The sequence below is a fragment of the Nerophis lumbriciformis genome, linkage group LG03 (genome assembly GCF_033978685.3).
Source record: "Nerophis lumbriciformis linkage group LG03, RoL_Nlum_v2.1, whole genome shotgun sequence".
Taxonomy (NCBI): Eukaryota; Metazoa; Chordata; class Actinopteri; order Syngnathiformes; family Syngnathidae; genus Nerophis; species Nerophis lumbriciformis.
In genome coordinates, this window is record NC_084550.2 from 14,208,669 (window position 1) to 14,232,941 (window position 24,273).

At 39.7% G+C, this 24,273-nt stretch overlaps 1 protein-coding gene across 1 annotated transcript; it reads right to left on the reverse strand.

Moving 5' to 3' along the window:
- Nucleotides 1-1,838: 1,838 nt before the first annotated feature.
- Nucleotides 1,839-23,189, reverse strand: tada1 (transcriptional adaptor 1). The gene is made up of 8 exons (XM_061928230.1): nucleotides 23,041-23,189; nucleotides 19,375-19,466; nucleotides 19,238-19,303; nucleotides 14,638-14,732; nucleotides 14,315-14,527; nucleotides 9,491-9,642; nucleotides 9,247-9,403; nucleotides 1,839-2,533 (listed from the first exon to the last, which is right to left on the reverse strand). The coding sequence occupies exons 1-8, from the start codon at nucleotides 23,142-23,144 to the stop codon at nucleotides 2,381-2,383; spliced, it is 1,032 nt and encodes a 343-aa protein (XP_061784214.1). The 5' UTR covers nucleotides 23,145-23,189; the 3' UTR covers nucleotides 1,839-2,380.
- Nucleotides 23,190-24,273: the final 1,084 nt, after the last annotated feature.

Here is a 24,273-nt window from a genome sequence, read left to right on the forward strand (position 1 = left end):
GGCTGCATTTCAGATAGTTGTTTGTGTGCAATGTTTTTCCAGACCACAGCAAACATTACCTAGCTTGCCAAAGATTGTAATAAATCTATTAAAAGAAGACAAACTGCCGTTTCCTTTAACTTGGACACACACATCTATACCTTTGGCCATTCTAAGACAGTCATATCCAGGAGTTATCTCACCCTCTGAGAAGTTTTACTAATGTTTTCCAATGTTGTAAAAATGTGTAGAATAAATATTACATTTCAACATTTCTGTCAACAAAGATTTGCTTCAGCCTGCGACACAGTCATTTTGATAGTAGGCTAATATAGCTAATATAGACACTAACGTCATGTGTTGCATTTATTATAACACTTATAGAAGGCTTTTCATTTTTTGTGGCTCCAGATAGATTTTTTTGTGTGTATTTTTGGTCCAATATGGCTCTTTCAACGTTTTGGGTTGCCGACCCCTGGCAGTGGGTAGAGCGGCCGTGCCAGAAACCTGAGGGTTGCAGGTTCGCTCCCCGCCTCTTGACATCCAAATTGCTGCCGTTGTGTCCTTGGGCAAGACACTTCACCCTTGCCCCTGGTGCCGCTCACACTGGTGAATGAATGATGAATGAATGATAGGTGGTGGTCGGAGGGGCCGTAGGCGCAAACTGGCAGCCTCACTTCCATCAGTCTACCCCAGGGCAGCTGTGGCTACAAATTTAGCTTACCACCACCACGTGTGAATGAATGATGGGTTTCCACTTCTCTGTGAGCGCTTTGAGTATTTAATAATAGAAAAGCGCGATATAAAATCTAATCCATTATTATTTTATTAATACGAAGCCTATAACAATCCGGATGGTTCTTTTGCTCTTTGTTCCGGAGGACACGACCTCCACAGTTTCCAAAAACAATTTGAAATGTGGACTCGTCAGACCACAGAACACTTTTCCACTTTGCATCAGTCCATCTTAGATGAGCTTGGGCCCAGCGAAGCCGGCTGCGTTTCTGGGTGTTGTTGATAAATGGCTTTCGCTTTGCATAGTAGAGTTTTAACTTGCACTTAGAGATGTAGCGACAAACTGTAGTTACTGATAGTGGTTTTCTGAAGTGTTCCTGAGCCCATGTGGTGATATCCTTTACACACGGATGTTGCTTTTTGATGCAGTACCGCCTGAGGGATCGAAGGTCTGTAATATGATCACTCACGTGCAGTGAAGCTCTGAAGAAGCTCTGTCATCCGGGAGGAGCTCAAAGTAAAGCCGCTGCTCCTCCACATGGAGAGGAGCCAGATGAGGTGGTTCGGGCATCTGGTCAGGATGCCACCCGAACGCCTCCCTAGGGAGGTGTTTAGGGCACGTACGACCGGTAGGAGGCCACGGGAAAGACCCAGGACACGTTGGGAAGACTATGTCTCCCGGCTGGCCTGGGAACGCCTCGGGATCCCCTGGGAAGAGCTGGAAGAGGTGGCTGGGGAGAGGGAAGTCTGGGCTTCCCTGCTTAGGCTGCTGCCCCCGCGACCCGACCTCAGATAAGCGGAAGAAGATGGATGGATGATGGATGGACGTGCAGTGATTTATCCAGATTCTCTGAACCTTTTGATGATATTACAGACCGTAGATGGTGAAATCCCAAAATTCCTTGCATTAGCTCGTTGAGAAAAGTTGTAGTTGAGACAATTTGCTCACGCATTTGTCCACAAAGTGGTGACCCTCGCCCCATCCTTGTTTGTGAATGACTGAGCATTTCATGGAAGCTGCTTTTATACCCAATCATGGCACCCACCTGTTCCCAATTAGCCTGTTCACCTGTGGTATGTTCCAAATAAGTGTTTGAAGCGCATTCCTCAACTTTCTCAGTCTTTTTTGCCACTTGTGCCAGCCTTTTTGAAACATGTTGCAGGCATCAAATTCCAAATGAGCTAATATTTGCAAAAAATTAAGTTTACTACTTCGAACGTTATGTATCTTGTCTTTGCAGTCTATTCAATTTAATATAAGCTGTATTCTGTTTTTATTTACGTACGTTTTACACAAAGTGCCAACTTCACTGGTTTTGGGTTTTGTACATCATATGACTCAATGTTTTGTCTATTGCGTGTGACATTTTTAACTACAACTCTGCCCTTTAACTTATATGAGCCACAGTGACATGAAGAAAAACACTGGCCTGCCTGGAAGGGGTTGAAACAAACCACTTTAAACAATTCTCACCGAGTGACAATCTGCTGGCTTGACTAGGATGGAGCTGACTGTGTCCACCAACTGTTTTGTTCCATCGTGGTCCATTGTCCGCCTTGCTATGCAACACAGGTGCAGTTTTCCGAACCCAATACTTCCAAACTATTTTCAGCCCTGGACAAAGTTTATGTGCCACTTATTATGCACACAGAATCCATGGAGGTCTCAGCTGATCATCACCGCATCCTTGGCAGCGAGACGCTGCCTGTGCACGTGGTCCTGCTCCAGTTCTTCATGGCTGGGGTGCCAGAGGCGCGACAGGATGCGCTCCATATTCAGAGCGTACATGGTGTGGGAGGGCATCACTCCGTGGTGAACCTGCAGCAGACAAACATGAAACCCATGCAAGTCACATTTAAGACCGGACAGGATGAATGTTGATATTCGGATACAGTGTGACATTCAAACAGTAAGAAATCACAATTTGAACATCCCAATGGTCATACCATGTGGAAACTGACACATTTTCACAGTAAATATGCTTTTTAAGTCCCACAAAACTCTTTAAGTTCATAGTCGGAGTGTCTCATACACCTTTTTCACGCCCAATACCAATATTGGAGATTTGAGGGTTGGCTGATACCGCTATTAGTCAGAAACTATTTTAGCAGGAATCATAGTACTGTAGCCCGATACCAATATTGGAGATTTGACGGTTGGCTGATACCGCTCTTAGTCGGAAACTATATTAGCAGGAATCATAGTACTGTAAATTCCAGACTACAAGCTGCTACTTTTTTTCCCCTTACGCTTTGAACCCTGCAGGTTATAAAACGGTGAAACTAATATACAGATTTTTCTTTGTTAACGGTTTTAATTAATCACTGAACTGGTGTGTTGTTTATGATATGGCATACCTGCCAACTTTTGAAATCAGAAAAACCTAGTAGCCAGGGTCCAGGGGCCGCAGGCCCCGGTAGGTCCAGGACAAAGTCCTGGTGGGGGGTTCCTTCGCCCCCCGACGCTAAATGATTACTAGCATTCAGACAGGTTAAAATGTTGCTAAAACCATCACTTTTCTATCAGTCACAGTGACTTTTCAAAACAAAAATATTACAGCAAAAATCATATGGGTTGATTGACATGTTTATTCTGTAAGCTAACTTCAATAGTTTGAAATTATTTTGACAGTTAATGCCAGTTATCCTGTCAACCTTTCACAAGACTTCAATTTGTTAATTGAAAGTATAAACAGTATAAACAACTTTTACAGTAAACAAATGGTAAAACAGTACTTAACAATTCCATAAAAAAAAAAATTGGTGTCATTATTAACTTTCTGTCCAAGATTGTATAATCTACTACCTTGTTCAATTGTAAAAAATATTCTGTGCCTAAAATTCACATTTCTATCACAATTATCATACTGTAAACATGGTAAGCTAACTTCATTAAAATTAATAGTCCTGTCAATAGCATGGAATTACAATTCAAATGTAGTTTTTTTGTAAGCCTTTCAAAAGAATTCAAAATATGAAAAATTAATGAAAATTAATTTAAGCCATCAGACACTTGAAAAGTGGCACATCACATCTCTAATGTAATCATTTTAACTTTTCAACAGAAATAGCACTGCAAAAATATTAAGGACATACTTCTGTATTTTGGTAGTTATGCTGTCAACATTTAACAAGATTTCTTCAACTTGGACTTGAAAGCAGAAATAGTATAAACACTTTTAACAGTACTAAACAATTCCAATAGATAACATTGGTGTCATTACCTTTTTGTTTGCTCAATTATTGCCTCTGTAAATAAAACTTCGGCATTTATCACATCCAAAGAATCTGTTTGGGCGACGAAAAACGTTGAAAGTTTTCCACTTGTATCGCTAGCAACGGCATTAGACTTGTGTTTTTTTGTCCCAACGTGGTCTTTTACATCGCTAATTCCTCCGTGTCCGATCGAAAAATCTTGTCTGCACAAGGTGCAATTTGCGTAGTTTTCACCCTTTTTGGAACGGAACGAAGGCTTTTGAATATTCTTCACGGAATGACTGCAGTTTTCTTTTCGGTTTAAGACTCGTATGCGATTTTTCTCCGGCTGATTCCATGACCGTTCGCTCGTTTGGAATCAATGGCCTCGTGCTTTGCAGCGGTGCTATAAATAGCCTCGCGCATGGCATTCGGAATGGCTCGATAGGAAGTTACGGGAAGCAGTGTCGATTGTCATTGTTGTTACGCGATTTCGTGAATAAAACTTAAAAAAAAATTTTTTTTTTAATTAATGAAAAACCGTATTTTTTTATCACTGCAACCGTAACCCGGAATAGGTTGATGAAAACCGTACTAATTACGGGAAAACCGGAGTAGTTGGCAGGTATGATATGGCACCATCTTTTGTACAAGTTCGCTCAATGCAGGTGCAGCTGGAATGTGAATTCCTGCTGTTTAAAGCAAACAAACCTTTGCATGGTATATTTTCCAGGCAGATGACAAAGATCCTTAAAAGTTTAAAAAATGTTACATTCTTGTGTAATTTCCACATGTTTGCTTTTGTTAAATTCTACAGAATTTTTTATTTATCTATTTTCAAAATAGTTTTTCTATGCTATGTGCCTTTTAAGACCTCACTGGTGGCTTTGTAAGGTCATGTTGGCTCTAGACTAAACCAAATTGATGCTAAACCGTCTATTTGTTATCTTTTTTTTCCAAATAAGATACGATAAGAGAACCGAAAAGAACCGAAGCTTTAAGCAGAATCGATAGTGGAATCGGAATCGAAAAAAATCTTATCAATTCCCATCCCTACTGACAACGCTCCAGACAATGGCGTGCATCTTGTTTACATCCGGGTTCTGCCGCCTTGTTTTTGGTAATCAGTCTTTTTTCGGTGGTCGAGTTTTCGGTACATCACTTGTCAATAGTGCGCAAATAATAGGCTATATTATCCATTCAAACTGTATTGACCTACCAGTGGTAATGTTTAATGAATGTTTAATGATTGTGTGGTTTGGATTTAATGTCAGTTTTTCCCATGTCTGTAAACACACCGTTCGTGCCTAAACAGGTCATTGGTGGAGAATGAGGAAGTGTCGTTGCGTTTCCGGCCAAGAAGCGCGGACTCCCGGAGTAGAAAGTGTGTATACGGGAGGTAAAACCTGTTGGACTTGTGCCATTAGTTATCATAAGATTGGTAATACATTCTAAGAATAGCATCTGACTTTGCGTGATTTCTTCTGGGGGCTACAATATATTATATTACTTTAATTTATTTTCAAGTAAAAAAAAACCTACCGTATTTTCCGCACTATAAGGCGCACCGGATTATAAGGCGCACCTTCAATGAATGGCATATTTCAAAACTTTGTTCATATATAAGGTGCACAGGATTATAAGGCGCACCTATGCATCCATTAGATGGAGCTGCACTAAAGGGAATGTCAACAAAACAGTCAGATAGGTCAGTCAAACTTTATTAATAGATTACAAACCAGCGTCTCTGTTCACTCCCAAAATGAATAAACAGCTGTTTTATTATTTCCCCCGAGGTAAAGTCAGTGACGTGGTGTTTTGTCTATCTTTTAACAACAGCAAGGTATAACATGTAGTGCAACATTTATATCACATAGTGGAGGGGAACTTTTCCCTGATTCAAAAAACACGTAACAAACAGTGATACTGTTACGGTAAATCAAACGTTAGTGCAATCACAATATAGTAACACTCGAAATAGTGCACAGCAATAACAATATCAATGACTCAACGTTGCTCAAACGTTAATGTCACACAACACAACACACAAAATAAACATGTAAAGCTCACTTTATGAATCCCTCGAATTCGTGGATGATCCCTTCTTCAGTGTCCGAATTAAACACCATTGATTCGTTTATGTTAAATTCTCTCGCTGCTCCTCTATTCCCGTGTTCTACTGCGTGACTGATCGTCTTAAGTTTAAACTCTGCGTCGTAAGCGTGTCTCTAAATCGGAGCCATTTTTGGGTTAGAAGCGCTTCTTCTTCTACGGGGGAAAATAAAGTTGGCGGCTGCTTACCGTAGAAGAAGAAGCGCTTCTTCTTCTTCTACGGGGGAAAATGAAGTCGGCGGCTGCTTACCGTAGTTGTGAGACCTAAACTTTATGAAAATGAAGTTTAGGTTTGTTGTGGCTCAATACTGGTCCATATATAAGGCGCACCGGATTATAAGGCGCACTGTCAGTGTGTGAATGTGTGTGTGTGAATGGGTGAATGTGGTTTGAGTTCCTTACAAAAAAAGGTAGAAAAGTGCTAAACAAGTACGACCCATTTACTGTCAGCTTTTGAGAAAATTGGAGGTATAAGGTGCGCCTTATAGTGCGGAAAATACGGTAACTTATTTCCAAGGTGTGGCGGTAATAAAAATGCTGTGGAAGTGCGCCACATTCAATTACATTAAGGGGAAACCCCACCATTACATTTTATGTAGACCACAAGGAACTGTTTTAAATGTAGAAAAAAATCATAATATGACCCTTTTAATGCACTTTATAATCTGCTGGTGCACCTTGTGTATGAAAATAGATTCGCTCATCAGCAGTGCGCCTTTATTTCGGTGCAATCTATGGTCCGAAAAACACGGTAGTGGTTAAGGCTGGGCAATATATCGAGTTTGTAAGATATGTCGATATATTTTTTAACATATGAATTAAGAAAATATCGTAATATCAATATAATTTTTTTCACGTTAAAATGACCAAACGCCTTATACTTGTTGTGTTCCTTGTTCTCCAATACTCCATGGGCTATTAAACCCCTCCCCTTGTGCTTGTCGTCTCCCCCCCACTGCACTGACCCACAACAACAACACACAAGTAAATATGGAGCCTGACTGTGCCACCACCAGCTACGTAGCTTAACTACATTTCCCAGTAGCCTCGCCACTTTTTAAACAAGTAGCAATTAACGTAGCTTAGCTATTTTTAGACCCATGTAGCGGTTAGCTAAGCTACATGCTACAAAAGAAGAGAGAGGGAGAAGAGAAAGAGAGAACTGGACTAGTGCAGTTCCACGGGCAGGGGACAAAATATATGGAAAAGATCAATGATTTGTTGGTTTACATAATAGAAAATCCATGATTGGTTGGTTGTTTTAAAATGATGAGTAACGATTGGTTAAGATTAGGGCAAAACATTACGGATAGGCCAATCAGAGGCAAGATAGGGCGGGTCAGCAAACCAGGAAGGGAAATCACAAAAGACATCCCAAAGTGTCGGAAAAGAGAAAAGAGAATATTCAAGCAAAATGTACAATTAAGTGAGGAAGATCATAGCCGCACAATTAAGTCAAGTCACTTACTTTGCGCGGACCACTTCTAGTGGGACCACAGAATCGTACGTGTGTGACAGTCCATTACAACGTTGACTGGGAATTAAAAAGTATGTGCCTGCAAATGTATTTTTTATCTGAGTTTGATACATGTTGTATTACTATGTTATTTATTTTATGCAAAAATTATATTTTTCTATTTTATTTATGTTACTTAATTCTGTACTAAAACAGTTTCTTTTCTGTGCTGTAAATACCCATCTTGACTAACTGGATTAATAAAAGTGCCACTGACTGTTTACAGTACAGTTGTCATTCAGTTCAATTTCAGTGAATATCACTCAAAAATTAATATATTTATATGTATATTTTCACCGAAAAATATATCGAGATATATATCGAATATCGAGTTTAAGCAAAAATATACCGAGATATAATTTTTCGTCATTTTGCCCAGCCCTAGTTGTGGGTGCGGCTTATATACCAGTACGCTCTATAGTCCGGAAAATAATCGTACTGAAAAGGACAAACAAGTCCTTAAAAAACCCAAAACATCTTAAAGCCCAACTCCATACTGTTTAATACGACAAATTAATATAATTACTGACAACAAATCATTTTTGATCATGTATGCCATGGGTGTCAAACTCTGACCCGCGGGCCAAAATATACGCGGCTTCTACACACACATAACTGAATGCATGCATACTTGATCAAGAGCCATACAGGTCACACTCAGGGTGGCCGTATAAACAACTTTAACACTGTTACAAATATGCGCCACACTGTGAAACCACACCAAACAAGAATGACAAACACATTTCGGGAGAACATCCGCACCGTAACACAACATAAACACAACAGAACAAATACCCAGAACCCCTTGCAGCACTAACTCTTCCGGTACGCTACAATATACACCCCCCGCTACCACCAAACCCTGCCCCCCCAACCCCGCCCACCTGAGCCCCGACATTAATGAACTAGCATCCGAGAAAAGATGCCAGGTATCTGGCTTGGGCACATCAGATTAGATCAGTGTTGCAAACTGAGCAGTAAAAAGGCTGAATGATTTATTCATTGCTATTTTATTTTCAAATTTATTAGCCTGTGGAAAAAGTTAATGTTGATATTTACCTCAGAAGGCTGCAAATAGAAAAGAGGCATTCCATTTTTTTGTTTAAATTGTATTTAATATACCATTGATGTTTTTTCGTTTGTTTTTTGAAAGTTGATTTTGCACTATTAAGTTATATAAGCGTTGCTTGTTCCATATTCAGTGTTAAAGCAAATCAGTGTAGCAAACTGAGCAATAATTAACGTTCTATTCATGCACTTTCTCTTGCTACTTCAAGGCATGAATGTTTGATTCATTCATGATTGTAATTTTATTTTCAAATTTATTATTAGCCTTTGGAAAAAGTTTATTTTGATATTTACCTCAGAAGGCTGCAAATAGAAAAGAGGCATTCAATTTTTATTTACATTTTATTTGATATGCCATTGATATTTTTGAATTATTATTATTATTATTTCAAACTCGATTTTGCATGTCACTATAAAGTTATATAAGCCTTGCTTGTTCAATATTCAATGCAAAACTTGTTTGGGTCCCTATTAAAAGGTTAATTTGTTCAACCTTGGCCCGCGGCTTTGTTTAGTTTTAAATTTTGGCCCACTCTGTATTTGAGTTGGACACCCCTGATGTATGCTATCATAAGATGTGGTTATGTCACACTAAACTTTGCTTCAGAAGCTAACAAAGGTGTACAGTATGAGAGTCTGACCTGTAAGGCCTCCAAGAGGTCAAACATGGTGACGGGTGGGAGGGCCATATGGAAGCTGTGTGCAGAACAAGCCAACAGGTGAACGGCTTGCTGCTCTGCCTCATCTGGGGAAATTTGAGGCAGTGGGCCGGCTGGTAAAGACGCACTCGAAGGGGGGCTAAATAAAAAAATAAAAAAAGACAAGACATATTAAAAATGGCAGTGGAACACAAACTATGGTTGAGAGTGTCAACATTGCTCCTACCATTCAGTGACTGTTTGATATGCAGCCAGGCTGTTCTTTAGATAAGGCTGCGGTGTGACATCACTGCCAAAGGCGTAAGGGAAACGACTTTCCCGTAAGCGATACGCTTTCCTCCGGGAAATTACAGCAGTCAAAACATCTTTCAAGTGGTGCTGCAATAAAACACAGCTTGGAATCAGGCTTTGCTCAGTCTGGTAGGTAAAGAGACCTGTCGGCCCTGTCGTATTAATTAATCAAAAAAGGTACTAAAGATGAACACTATGAATAGTAAAATTAAACATGATGACCATATCCACAAAAATAAGGGTATCTTTTAGGGCTGCGAATCTTTGGGTTTCCCACGATTCGATTCAATATCGATTCTTGGGTCACGATTCGATTATAAATCGATTTTTTTCGATTCAACGCGATTCTCGGTTCAAAAACTGTATTTTTCCGATTCAAAACGATTCACTATTCAATCAATACATAGGATTTCAGTAGGATCTAACCCAGTCTGCTGACATGCAAGCAGAGTAGCAGATTTTTGTAACAAGCTTTTATAATTGTAAAGGACAATGTTTTATCAACTGATTGCAATAATGTAAATTTGTTTTAACTATTAAATGAACCAAAAATATGACTTATTTTATCTTTGTGAAAATATTGGACACAGTGTGTTGTCAAGCTTATGAGATGCGATGCAAGTGTAAGCCACTGTGACACTAATGTTCATTTTTATTTTTTTTATAAAGGTCTAATGATGATGTCAATGAGGGATTTTAAATCACTGCTATGTTGAAATTGTAACTAATATTGATACTGTTGTTGATAATATTCATTTTTGTTTCACTACTTTTGGTTTGTTCTGTGTCGTGTTTGTGTCTCCTCTCAATTGCTTTGTTTATTGCAGTTCTGAGTGTTGCTGGGTCGGGTTTGGTTTTGGAATTGGATTGCATTGTTATGGTATTGCTGTGTATTGTTTTGTTGGATTGATTAATTAAAATGATTAAAAAAAAGAAAAAAAAGAAAAGATTTTTGAAAAATGAGAATCGATACTGAATCGCACAACGTGAGAATCGCGATTTGAATTCGAATCGATTTTTTCCCAAACCCCTAGTATCTTTCTATGCATTTGGCCTCTTGTCTTTGCGGCCACTTAGGTTTTGTCCTTCAAAACTGAGCTTTTGAAAAACTCCGGTTGCAGCTTTTGAGCGTGGATGGGTAAAACAGACCTTTTTGAGATTGAGATTTAGTTTATTTAAAAGGGACAATAAATAATAATGAACATTTGACATGTAAATATGTGAGAATATAGCCAATGGCTAATTTCCATCTCTAGTCCCCTGGCAAATTGAAGTTAATATTGAGACAAACACATTCAAAACAGGTACACAGATTCATAATATAAAAAAATAAAAATTCTAAGAGTTAGGTGCATGCTGCTGTAGACACCCACGGTCACAAATGTACCTTTTGCGTTTCATGAATACATAAAACAATTGATAAAATACATATTTCATAGTATACACTTTAATTTATACCAGTAGCCTATCAATTATGATAAGAGTTTTGGTTTCCAAACAGCCAATTTTTCAAGGCCTTATTAAATACTGCCTGTGTTGCTAGTTGCCTTATGTTCACAGGAATTGTGTTCCATGTTTGACACGCTCGATAGGAAAATGAGAGTTGCCCAAACACACTTTTTCCAAACTGCACCAAACAGTCCCCTCTAAAGCCATCCTGTTAGCATTATAGTGAAGTGAATTATATTTATATAGCGCTTTTCTCTAGTGACTCAAAGCGCTTTTACATAGTGAAACCCAATATCTAAATTACATTTAAACCAGTGTGGGTGGCACTGGGAGCAGGTGGGTAAATTGTCTTGCCCAAGGACACAACGGCAGTGACTAGGATGGCGGAAGCGGGAATCGAACCTGGAACCCTCAAGTTGCTGGTACGGCCACTCTACCAACCGAGCTATACCGCCTTATTTTAATTATCCAGTAACACATTTGTTACTGGATTATTTCTAATACGCTTTTGCCTTGTAGACTTAGTAGCATACAACTGTAATTACTTGATACTTGTTTATATTGACAAATTTTGCATTTTTTTGTTCAATGAAGGACACTTACTAAATGTCTAGCTTGTGTGCTTAGCTGTTGAGTAGCTGCTTGCTCTTAGTGGCCTATAGCCTAGCATGTTTACCTTTGTAAATTATTTCACTAAAATACAAGTAAAAACCAACATTGTGTGCTTATTGGAGGACATTTAGCTGTTAAAGCTGTAATGTCATAGTTAGGTTGATGCTTGGAAGGCGCTCGTATTCCATCAGTGTGACCAGCCCTATTCCTAGTTCAAACCACGGTGCAAGGGAGGTGTTTGGAGTGATTTATGGTTCGGCTCCCCTGATTAAACTCTGCACGGCCATTGCAGCCATTATTAAATCATTTCGTATACGACTATATCTTCTGTGGGTGAGCACACGCCGTGGAAATCTGTGCATGTACGGACATGAAAAATGAAAGCTAATCAAAGCCAACATTTCATTTGGATCGAGCGTCAGTGTTTCACAAACTTTAACTTTTAATTGTGACAAATATAGACATTTATGTATTCAATCTGTTCTGTTAAAGGGGAGCTGTGCTTTTTTTCCATTTTATTTTGCCTATCGTTCACAATCATTATTAAAGACATGACGACATTTTTTCTTTGATGCATTCTAAATATTAAATAAACATAAATAAAAGTCAGCTTACAGCGCAGCCAATGGAAGCTCCACTATTCTGCCCATAAAATCTGATCAATAACCATTTAAAAAGCGCCAAACGTCATGTGAAAGACATGGATTTTTTTTTAATGCATTCTAAATATTAAATAAATTTGATCAAAAGTCTGCTTACAATGGAGCTTATTGGAGTCGTTCAATTCTGCCTATCGAGCCCCTAAAAAAAATCCAAACACCTCCATTAGGGTTTTATATACCGTATTTTCCGCACTATAAGGCGCACCTAAAAACCACAAATTTTCTCAAAAGCTGACAGTGCGCCTTATAACCCGGTGCGCTTTATATATGGATAAATATTAAGATTCATTTTCATAAAGTTTAGGTCTCGCAACTACGGTAAACAGCCGCCATCTTTTTTCCCCGTAGAAGAAGCGCGCGGTGCATGCTGGGATATGTGACGTTTCATTTCCATTTGTGTGTTTATGTAAAGACCCCAAAATGGCTCCTATTAAGTGTGTTGTCTGTCTAATTATAAATAATGCAGACGAGGCGTGTTAACTGAGTTCTCAACGTTTACTCACAGCGTGCTCATAACCACATTCGAACTCCCAGCATACAACACCGCTTCTCAGGGCTACCGCGCATGCTCGTAACTATCGTTGCATGCTGGGTAGTGTAGTTGTTATATTTGCTAGCTCATAACAGCACATTGAGAGACACGCTTACGCGCTTAATTCAATACTCGCCGTCATTCCGGGTGGATTGACAAAAGACCTCCAGCCGCTAGATATTGGTGTCAACAGGGCATTCGAAGCTAGACTGCTAACTGCGTGGGAACTTCTCAGGGCTACCGCGCATGCTCGTAACTATCGTTGCATGCTGGGTAGTGTAGTTGTTATATTTGCTAGCTCATAACAGCACATTGAGAGACACGCTTACGCGCTTAATTCAATACTCGCCGTCATTCCGGGTGGATTGACAAAAGACCTCCAGCCGCTAGATATTGGTGTCAACAGGGCATTCGAAGCTAGACTGCTAACTGCGTGGGAACAATGGAAGACAGAAGGCGAACACACCTTCACTAAGACGAGGAGGCAGCGCCAGACGACGCCAACATCTGCCAGTGGATCGTAAATTTGCCCAACTTTTCACTTCGGACACCGAAGACGAAGGATTTACGAATGAAGAATAACTTCAGAAAGTGAGCGCTATGTTTATTTTGTGTGTTGTGACATTAACGTTCGAGCAACATTATGTTGCTATTGCTCTGCACTATTTTGAATTTTACTATGTTTGTGATTGCACATTTGCGTACATTTTGGGAGTGAACAGAGTTGTTAGAACGCTGGTTTTTAATATATTATTAAAGTTTGACTGACCTATCTGACTGTTTTTTTGACATTCCCTTTAGCGCAGCGTAGGCGCGGCTTATAGTCCGGGGCGGCTTATTGGTGGACAAAGTTATGAAATATGCCATTCATTGAAGGTGCGGCTAATAATCCGGTGCGCCTTATAGTGCGGAAAATACGGTATACATGATGCATGTATATAGGTAATGTAGTAACAGGCACATTTATAATAATATTCATTATTTACGTACTATGATCACTTTAACTTGCTGTTGGGCTTTGTACTAATAAACACTGAATCACAGCGAACATTTTCGATGCAAGCAAATATAATCTGATTTATTTTTTTCTTTCTGATATCAGACCGATATCAATATCGGATTAGGACACATCTGACAAACACTATGCTGCCATTCCTAAATACCATCTTTTGACATAGAACAATTAACCTAACAAACAGTTTAGCATTCACACGCAATTCCTTCAGGAATTGCCTCATCTAGCCTAATATAAAATAGAGACTCTTGTCAGGGCGAGAACCAATTATTCATGTTTACGGTACATTGTTTCTAATGGGGAAATCTGTTTAACTGTATGAACGTTTTGGCTGGCGAACCATGTTCAAGAACGAATTAAGTTCGTAACTCGAGGTTCCACTGTAATCACTCTTGTAGTCCAGCAAGGAACGTTCACATCAAACATCTAGCCACAGTTGGAATTGATCAACTATTATTTTAATGCATATAATCAGCTGTTTCTACTCACCTCCACGGCGCAGGTCATCGCCGTGATGGAGTCCTCTGTGATGTTATCCAAGCCCAGTTCAAACGCCGTCACCATCATGCGGGCTTCCAGCTGGCCCCGGGTGGGCAGCAACAGAGTGTGGGCGCTGAGACGCAGCTCCTCATCCTCACCGGCCGCCTCCCGAGGGCTGAACGGTTGCGCTGCGCTCAGAGGATTCTGAGGCTGGAAACGATGCTGAGGGTATACACATGTATGACACAATGTCGAATATTAGCATGCAAATGCCTCACCCCACAAAGCAAACATAGGTTTTGTACCGAGGAAAGAAGAAAAAAAGGTCTTACATCAAATTTCTGTCTGGAAGAACATTTCTTCTTTCCTTTGGGTTTTCCTGGCTTTGAAGCAGAGCCACCTTGCCATTGTAGTTGTCCAGCACCCTCTGGAGGTCACAAAAGGAAGTAAATCAAATGAAATTGTACACACAATAGCAATGCTCAAAGTGCTATCAGAAGTAATTTTATACAACCGCCAGTTGACTTTATATGTATTTTATACATGCATATATAAACAGTTTGTATTCAAACGTACTGTTCAAGACTTCTATAGTTATTTTGAATCTTGATTCCTCAGCTGAGCAAGACCTTTTGGACAATTGTACATTTTTACTTTATGTGTAAATTAAGGGAAATGGCCAGTTTAATTTCAGTGTGACATTGAAATAAGTTACAAGATACATACTTTTTGTTTCTGTTGTTTTCAGTTTGAAATGAGGCAGCAAGGTAACAGTATAGTTACACAAACTGCAAACTTTTTCCAATAATTTAAGGATGCAAGGTGGCCACTTTGATATATTTTGTACATCAAATATGCTACAACCAATCCAATGTACAGTACAGGCCAAAAGTTTGGACACATCTTCTCCTCATTCAAAGCATTTTCTTAATTTTCATGACTATTTACATTGTAGATTGTCAGTGACGGCATCAAAACGATGAATGAACACACATGGAGTTATGTACTTAATAAAAAAAGGTGAAATAACTGAAAACATATTTTATATTCTAGTTTCTTCAAAATAGCCACTGCTCTGATTATTGCTTTGCACACTCTTGGCATTCTATTAATGAGCTTCAGCACACCTGTGAAGTGAAAACTATTTCAGGTGATTCCTCTTGAAGCTCACCGAGAGAATGGCAAGAGTGTGCAAAACAGTAATCAGAGCAAAGGGTGGCTACTTTGAAGAAACTAGAATATAAAACATGTTTTCAGTTATTTCACCTTTTGTTGTTAAGTACATAACTCCACATGTGTTTGTGGAGGGGGGCGTGGTCGGCGCGCTTGCTGCAGGAGCGGGGTGTGCCAGGGCCGGCTTTGAAACACAGCTGACAGGTGATTAGATTGCCCAGCTGGGGTTAGTTGTCTAATCACCTGTTGTTCTTATCAGTAGCGGCCGGGAGCAGAAGGAGGATGGCTTGGAGAGACGGTGGAGCAAACAGACACTGACGAGGCGGACTGAAAAGTCGAGAATCGTACTACGCTTGATGAGCAAAAAAGCTTTGTTGAACTCGGAACGCCGGACTCCAGTACAAGTGTGTGATCAGCAGAACCCAAAAGGAGGCAACTTCTACAGTGTTCATCTATAGTTTTGATGCCTTCAGTGACAATCTACAATGTAAATAGTCATGAAAATAAAGAGAACGCATTGAGTGAGAAGGTGTGTCCAAACTTTTGGCCTGTACTGTAGGTCAATACATGCAAAGCTATCGAAGGAAACATTTGAGATGCTAGCTTTTGTGTTTGTAGGTGACAAAGCAAATAGTGTAATATAGGATAATGTCATATTTATGATGAATTAGGGCTGGGCGACATAGCTGAAAACCATCTATCAATAATTATTTATATTTTTGATGATCAATAATAAGGATCATTAAAAACAATTAAATGTAAACTTTTCAATTTAAAATGTAACATTCTGCTTATTATAATACTATATATAAAGGCAGAAAGGAAAGGAAATGTCAACGCAAACATGGAAAACACAATGGAAAACAAATTCTAAAATTACATTGAACACTTAACAATAACGCCATAAAAAGAGAGGTCAAAAATGTACAAAATGCTTAATAAAGTGTAATAAAATAGTGCAAAATGTGAAACTGTAAACATAGAAAAACAAGAGAAGAACTGTGTTATGGTAGTTTAGTGCCAAGAAGTTACAACTGTGCTTTAAAGGGTGAGAGGGTAGCATCGGTGGTGTGGTATTACCGGTCTTGGTAGGGACGAGCACCTTGCATCAGACCACGTTGGTCTAAAACAATCCTAAAACCTGCTATACTGTAGAGGTCACTTTACCTGTTTTACCGACAATTTATTTTCTCTCCGCAGCACTAATTTTTTTAGTTTCTCTACTCACTCCATGCAAAGAATCAACCGCAAGACAAAAAGATGGTGCAATCAAAAATGATAGTCGATACTGTTACCAGCTTGGCTGTTTGCGAGTCACTCCCACTGATCACTTCCTGCGTTGTTCGGTTACTAAAGAGCGAGTGCTTTGTTCATGCAACCAACCTTGCTTTGCAACTTTCGCTTTCTTTCGGCGAACAAGAAAAAAAAAACCTTGATCAATCGTTTTATCAAACACATTTTATATTTGTATCGATGATGTGGAACGCCATATATATTGATAATGTTTCATCGCCCAGCCCTGTAATAATTTATCCACCGTATTTTCTGGACCATAGGGCGCACCGGACTATAAGTCGCATTAAAGGGGTCATATTATGACTTTTTTTTCTAAATTTAAAACATTTCCTTGTGGTCCACGTAACATGTGATGGTGGTTCCTTGGTCAAAATGTTGCATAGATAATGTTTTACAGACCATCTTCAAGTCGCTTTCTGACAGTCTCTTCAGGATGCGCCGTTTTGTGGGCGGTCTTATTTACGTGGCTCACCTTTGACAGCGTCTTCTCCTCGTCATCTTTGTTGTAGCGGTGTAGCGTGCAAGGACGGGGGTGGAAGAAGTGTCAAAAGATGGAGCTAACTGTTTTAATGACATTCAGACTTTACTTAAATCAACAACGGAGCAGCATGTCCTCATCCGTGGCTCACTAGTGCAACAACGCCGTAAATGTGTCCCGTGAAAAACTGTCCGACCGGAACTCTCTAATAACTAAAGTTCCGTGGGTGAATTATGTAAACTCACTACACCGGTAGTTTTTAGCGCTTCAATAGCGAAATATAAGTTAGAACGTTACGCTACTTTATAATAGAAATGGCAACAGCAGAGGGTGAATGTCCCGTAACAAGAAGATAGTGAAAAAGAAGAAGCTTATCGACTACGGCATCGCCAGGCAAATTTTCAGGACTTATGCAGATCTCAAATACACATCAGCAAGTACCAGAAGGTAAGAAAAGTCGGTTTTGCTTAATATAGTGAAACAAAACGGCAGATAATGTCTGCTAGTGGGTGCCATTTTGCGGTCCTTATACACACACCATAGTAATACTTGTATCTCTGACTACGGTAGCCGTAACGGGCCGACAATCCATCAAGCGGTGCGGCTTCAAAGTCGTACTAAAACATTTTGACAGATTTTGGAGTGCCTTGTGTAATGTTCTTTATTTTCAATGGAACATTTAAAGTTTTGGTATTGTTTACTCACATCATATTGCAGACTACACGTATCCGTTTTGTGTGACTACCATCCACTGGTCACACTTATCATTACACCATGTATCACATAAAATTGCTTCGATGTCGGTAAACACAACCAGAATTATTCCATACATTAGGCGCACCGGGTTATAAGACGCACTGTCGATTTTTGAGTAAATGAAAGGATTTTAAGTGCGCCTTATAGTCCGAAAAATACGGTAATTTTCATGTCAATCTCAAACAAGCTGCAGGCCAAACATGTAACCTGCAGCTGTACTTTGGACACAGTTGTTTCAAAGCATAGCATTAATAGTTTCTGTTGAAATTAACAGATCATCCATCCATCTTCTACCGCTTGTCCCTATCGGGGTCGCGGGGGGTGCTGGAGCCTATCTCAGCTGCATTCGGGCGGAAGGCAGGGTACACCCTGGACAAGTCACCACCACATCGCAGGGCCAACACAGATAGACAGACAACATTCACACTCACATTCACACACTAGGGCCAATATTTTAGTGTTGCCAATCAACCTATCCCCAGGTGCATGTCTTTGGAGGTGGGAGGAAGCTGGAGTACCCGGAGAGAACCCACGCAGTCATGGGGAGAACATGCAAACTCCACCCAGTTAGACCTCGAGCCTGGGGATCGAACCCAGGACCTTTGTATTGGGAGGCACATGCACTAACCCCTGATCCACCGTGCCCCTTGTTATGAAATACCCCCTCACCCTACCACCAGCCCCCATATTCCTAAATTGGTGTACTAGCATTTTTTTGTAGCTGCAAATATCACAGAATAACATTACAAAACATATCTGACAGAGCATGACTGTAATGTAAGACTTTTAAAAAAAATTTAATATCAGGGTTTCCCCTAAATTTCCAAAATACCTGTGGTGGTGGGGGCGTGGTCGATATGACATCATTGCATGATTTGCTATGTCGCACATATTCTTTGAAAAGGGATTTGAATATACATTTAAAGCAAATCTGACCAATGTAGCTTTAACAAGTATGCTTAGTATTCAGATCAATCCAAGTCCATATTATAAAGCCAAATTCAACCACAAATGGGGATACTTTAAAAAAAATGTTTTTTATAAATCACATTGGCGCAACATTCACATTACATTTTTCTACTTGCCACACTGCATGTCTTGTGCAGTTATACTATATTTTGCGCCTTTACCAGCTGAGCTAACCAGCTCAAAGCTAGCATTGTAGCATTGTGTAGGCATAAAAAAATAACCTGACCACATAAAAGAATAACAAAAATACTATAACTTACCTGGTGTGGAGACGATGATCTGGCATCGTGTGAGTATGGCCAAGAGGAAATCATTGTGAACATGGACTGCACAGAGGGAAAGTGAACGTAACGTGTCACGTTATATACTATTTCAAAGCTACATTTGCACTCCAAACCATTTTCCTGGGCCAACAGGCGCCGTGCCTCAATGTCAAACTCTTCCTTGCTGATCTTATGCTTGAACCACAGTTTCAGGTTGGCCCAGTAACTGCATGGACAGACACAAAACAAATCACAAACAGTATTAAAACAGTTTTGAACGACACGATTGGAATGCCCTCCCGGTAACAGTTAGAGATGCTACCTCAGTAGTAGCATTTAAGTCCCATCTTAAAACTCATTTGTATACTCTAGCCTTTAACTAGACCCCCCCTTTTAGACCAGTTGATCTGGCGTCTCTTTTCTGCTCTGCCCCCCCTCTCCTTCGTGAAGAGTTTATTAGTTGACCACAGATAGATGAGGCGACAGCTGTTTAAAGTCGGGCAGGTGGGTGGACCACTAATCTGTGCATCAGTTGGGGACGTCTCTGCGCTGCTGACTTGTCTCCACTCAAGATGATCTCCTGCTGGCCCCACTATGGACCGGACTCTCACACTATTAACTAGATCCACTCGACGTCCATTGCACAGGTCGCCCATGGTTGGGGTCCCCACATCTGCGGTCCCCTCCAAGGTTTCACATTGTAGTCCATTGGGTTGAGTTTTTCCTTGCCCTGATGTGGGATCTGAGCTGAGGATGTCGTTGTGGCTTGTGCAGCCCCTTGAGACACTCGTGATTCAGGGCTATATAAATTAACTTTGATTGATTGATTGATTAAATACGTAATAAATCAACAATAATGCGTGTTTGTCGTGTGTATAACGGGAACAAATACCACTGTTTAATATTCTATCACTTGAACAAACTTCTAGCTTCAAAGGGAACTCGCACGTTCAGAAAGCAAGCGGGTTGGCACCTAAATTTACGTTGTACAACATTTATAATATTAGTGAAGTGAATTATATAGTGCTTTTATATATATATATATATATATATATATATATATATATATATATATATATATATATATATATATATATATATATATATATATATATATATATATATATATATATATATATATAAAGGTTTATTTGAAATAGGGACAGATACCAAAACATAGACATCTGAAACAGTTATCCATAGTGTTTGTAGCCAAAGCTAATTTACAACACTTGTCCCCAACAACAACAACAACACAGATCCAACATCATTAAAATAGGAAAATAAAAAATAGAATAAGGCAAAGATGAGTCGAAAACAATGATAATAGAAATAATACAGACAAAGTGCAATCTAGATAAAAGCTAATAATAATAATAACACAGACAAAGTGCAGACTAGATAAAAAAACATCTAGTAAAAATGAGTAAAAACTAAACACGGGAACACGATTGTTGCTCAACTAGCCATAATTTTGTTTGTTTTTTGAAAGTGACAAGTGCAGGTATACTTTTCAAAGTGTCAGGTAGAGAGTTCCATAGTTGTGGTCATTTTATTGAAAAGGCAGTCTGGGCAAAAGATGTTCTACGGAATGGTACGTAACAGTTGCCTTTTGACATTGCTCGGGTGGTAGATCTGGTACCAGTTTGCGGTCTTGTAATTGCCTTGCAGAGCAATTGGGGAGCAGAGTTATCCAAGCATTTAAAAACCAGTTTGACTGTGTGGAACAAAATAAAATTGGTAAAACTTAAAATATTTTATCTGGTTAAAATTTGGCAATGATGATATCGTATACTCTTCTTGTCTAGGACTTTCAAGGCGCGGTTATAAAGACACCCAATGGTCTTGATTGATGACTGGTGTGCCTGGGACCATGTAGTTAAGCCATAAGATAACTTCTTGCAACTCAACGCCAAGAAAACGGAAATGCTGATTATCGGTCCTGCTAAACACCAACATTTATTAAATAATAACACCTTAACATTTGACAACCAAACAATTACACAAGGCGAATCAGTAAAGAATCTGGGTATTATCTTCGACCCAACTCTCTCGTTTGAATCACACATTAAGAGTGTTACTAAAACGGCCTTCTTTCATCTCCGTAATATCGCTAAAATTCGTTCTATTTTATCCACTAGCGCCGCTGAGATCATTATTCATGCGTTCGTTACGTCTCGTCCCGACTACTGTAACGTATTATTTTCGGGTCTCCCTATGTCTAGCATTAAAAGATTACAATTGGTACAAAATGCGGCTGCTAGACTTTTGACAAGAACGAGAAAGTTTGATCATATTACGCCTATACTGGCTCACCTGCACTGGCTTCCTGTGCACTTAAGATGCGACTTTAAGGTTTTACTACTTACGTATAAAATACTACACGGTCTAGCTCCGTCTTATCTTGTCGATTGTATTGTACCATATGTCCCGGCAAGAAATCTGCGTTCAAAGAACTCCAGCTTATTAGTGATTCTATTCGGGCTCCAGTACTATGGAATGCCCTCCCGGTAACAATTAGAGATGCTACCTCAGTGGAAGCATTTAAGTCCCATCTTAAAACTCATTTGTATACTCTAGCCTTTAAATAGACCTCCCTTTAGACCAGTTGATCTGCCGTTTCTTTTATTTTCTCCTCTGCTCCCCTCTTCCTTGTGGAGGGCGGGGGGCACAGGTCCGGTGGCCATGGATGAAGTGCGGGCTGTCCAGAGTCGGGACCCGGGGTGGACCGCTCGCCTGTGCATCGGCTGGTAACATCTCTGCGCTGCTGACCCGTCTCCGCTCGGGATGGTGTCCTGCTGGCCCCACTATGGACTGGACTCTTACTATTATGTTGGATCCACTATGGACTGGACTCTCACAATATTATGTCAGACCCACTCGACATTCATTGCATTCGGTCTCCCTTAGAGGGGGGTGGGGGTGGTTACCCACATATGCGGTCCTCTCCAAGGTTTCTCATAGTCATTCACATCGACGTCCCACTGGGGTGAGTTTTTCCTTGCCCTTATGTGGGCTTTGTACCGGGGATGTCGTTGTGGCTTGTGCAGCCCTTTGAGACACTTGTGATTTAGGGCTATATAAATAAACATTGATTGAGTGTGAAAGAATCATTGAATTCATAAAAGTAAAAGCACAGCTGAGAGTTAAGCAGCCTAGGTTTGCCTTCAGGGTTTTACACATTTTCTTAATGTGACTTTTTAAAATTCAGCTGATAGTCTATGATTATGCCCAAATATTTGACTTCAGGTACTTGTTCAATGAGCTCCTCACTAATTTTTATATTCAGGTTTGTTTGAGGTAGCTTTTTTATGGAGATAAAGATATTATTATTATTATTATAAGATATTATTTTTTCTCTAGTGACTCAAAGCGCTTTACATAGTGAAACCCAATATTTAAGATACAATTCAACCAGCGTGGGTGGCACTGGGAGCAGGTGGGTAAAGTGTCTTGCCCAAGGACACAACGGCAGTGACTAGGATGGCGGAAGTGGGAATCGAACCTGGAACCCTCAAGTTGCTGGCACGGCCACTCTACCAACCGCCCCATAATATTTAATAATATTAAAAACGCATATCATGTATTTTCGATAAAAAAAAAACCGCACACTTTTGAGGCGATAAATAAAGTCATTTAGAGTGCAATAACTGTTGCTAAGGAGAACGCCGCCATCACTAGCAAAAGCTAGCCACCTGCTAACTCACAAGCAGCCTCCGAATGTCACTCAATTTCCACATACAAACCAAGCGAGTAAACGTAAACATCGAATCCACAAACGTTAAGAGGATTTTACTTACTGTTTCACATTCTCGCCGATTGCGTCAGTTAAATTCTTCTTTGCGATTTCCAGCTCGCTCGCATGGGACGCCATAGTGGTCGTGAAGTTGTACAGTGACGTCATCACTCCGCGACCAGTTCACGTCCGACTCCAAAGCTTTATTTAACGACATGACTAAAGCTACTCGAGACATGTTTTAAATACTACGCAAACTGTAAAATTACTCTTAGTTAAGATAAATCTATCGATTATAGCAAAACTGTCAAAATGTGAATGATACCGTGGTCGCTGGACCTTTTTTTAAATGTTCATTTTTATATTATAATTACATTATATTAAATTCATGGTGATCATGTATAATTTCTCATTTTTAGTTGACCTCATTTGTACTAATAGGAAAGAAGAACAAACAATGTTTATGGACAGCACTTGAAAAAAACTATAAACTACAAACCACCACTAGATGGTAGCATATGATATCTTTTAAGATCTATCTATCGACATTTGTATCGCATGCATGTATGTCAGGGGTCGGCAACCCAAAATGTTGAAAGAGCCTTATTGGACCAAAAATACAAAAACAAATCTGTCTGGAGCCGCAAAAAATTAAAAGCCATATTACATACAGATAGTGTGTCATGAGATATACATTGAATAAAGAGGACTTAAAGGAAACTAAATAACCTCAAATATAGCAACAAATGAGGCATAATGATGCAATATGTACATATAGCTAGCCTAAATAACATGTTAGCATCGATTAGCTTGCAGTCATGCAGTGACCAAATATGTCTGATTAGCACTCCACATAAGTCAATAACATCAACAAAACTCACCTTTGTGCATTCATGCACAACGTTAAAAGTTTGGTGGACAAAATGAGACAGAAAAAGAAGTGGCATAAAACACATCCCCCGAAAGTCGGAGAAAGTTGTACATGTAAACAAACTACAGTGAGTTCAGGGACCGCCAAAATTAGTAGGACAAAACGGCGCTCACCAAAAACTCGAATCAGTGAAGCATGTTTAATATAAACAGTGTGCTTTATAACAATTAGGGAGGTTTTTGTCATGTTTGTCCTCCTACAGAAACCATATTAAAACAAAAAATATATTTTTTCCCCCCTCATCTTTATCCATTTTTCATACATTTTTGAAAAAGCTCCAGAGAGCCACCAGGGCGGCGCTAAAGAGCCGCATGCGGCTCTAGAGCCGCGGGTTGCCGACCCCTGATGTATGTGGTCAAAAGTTTA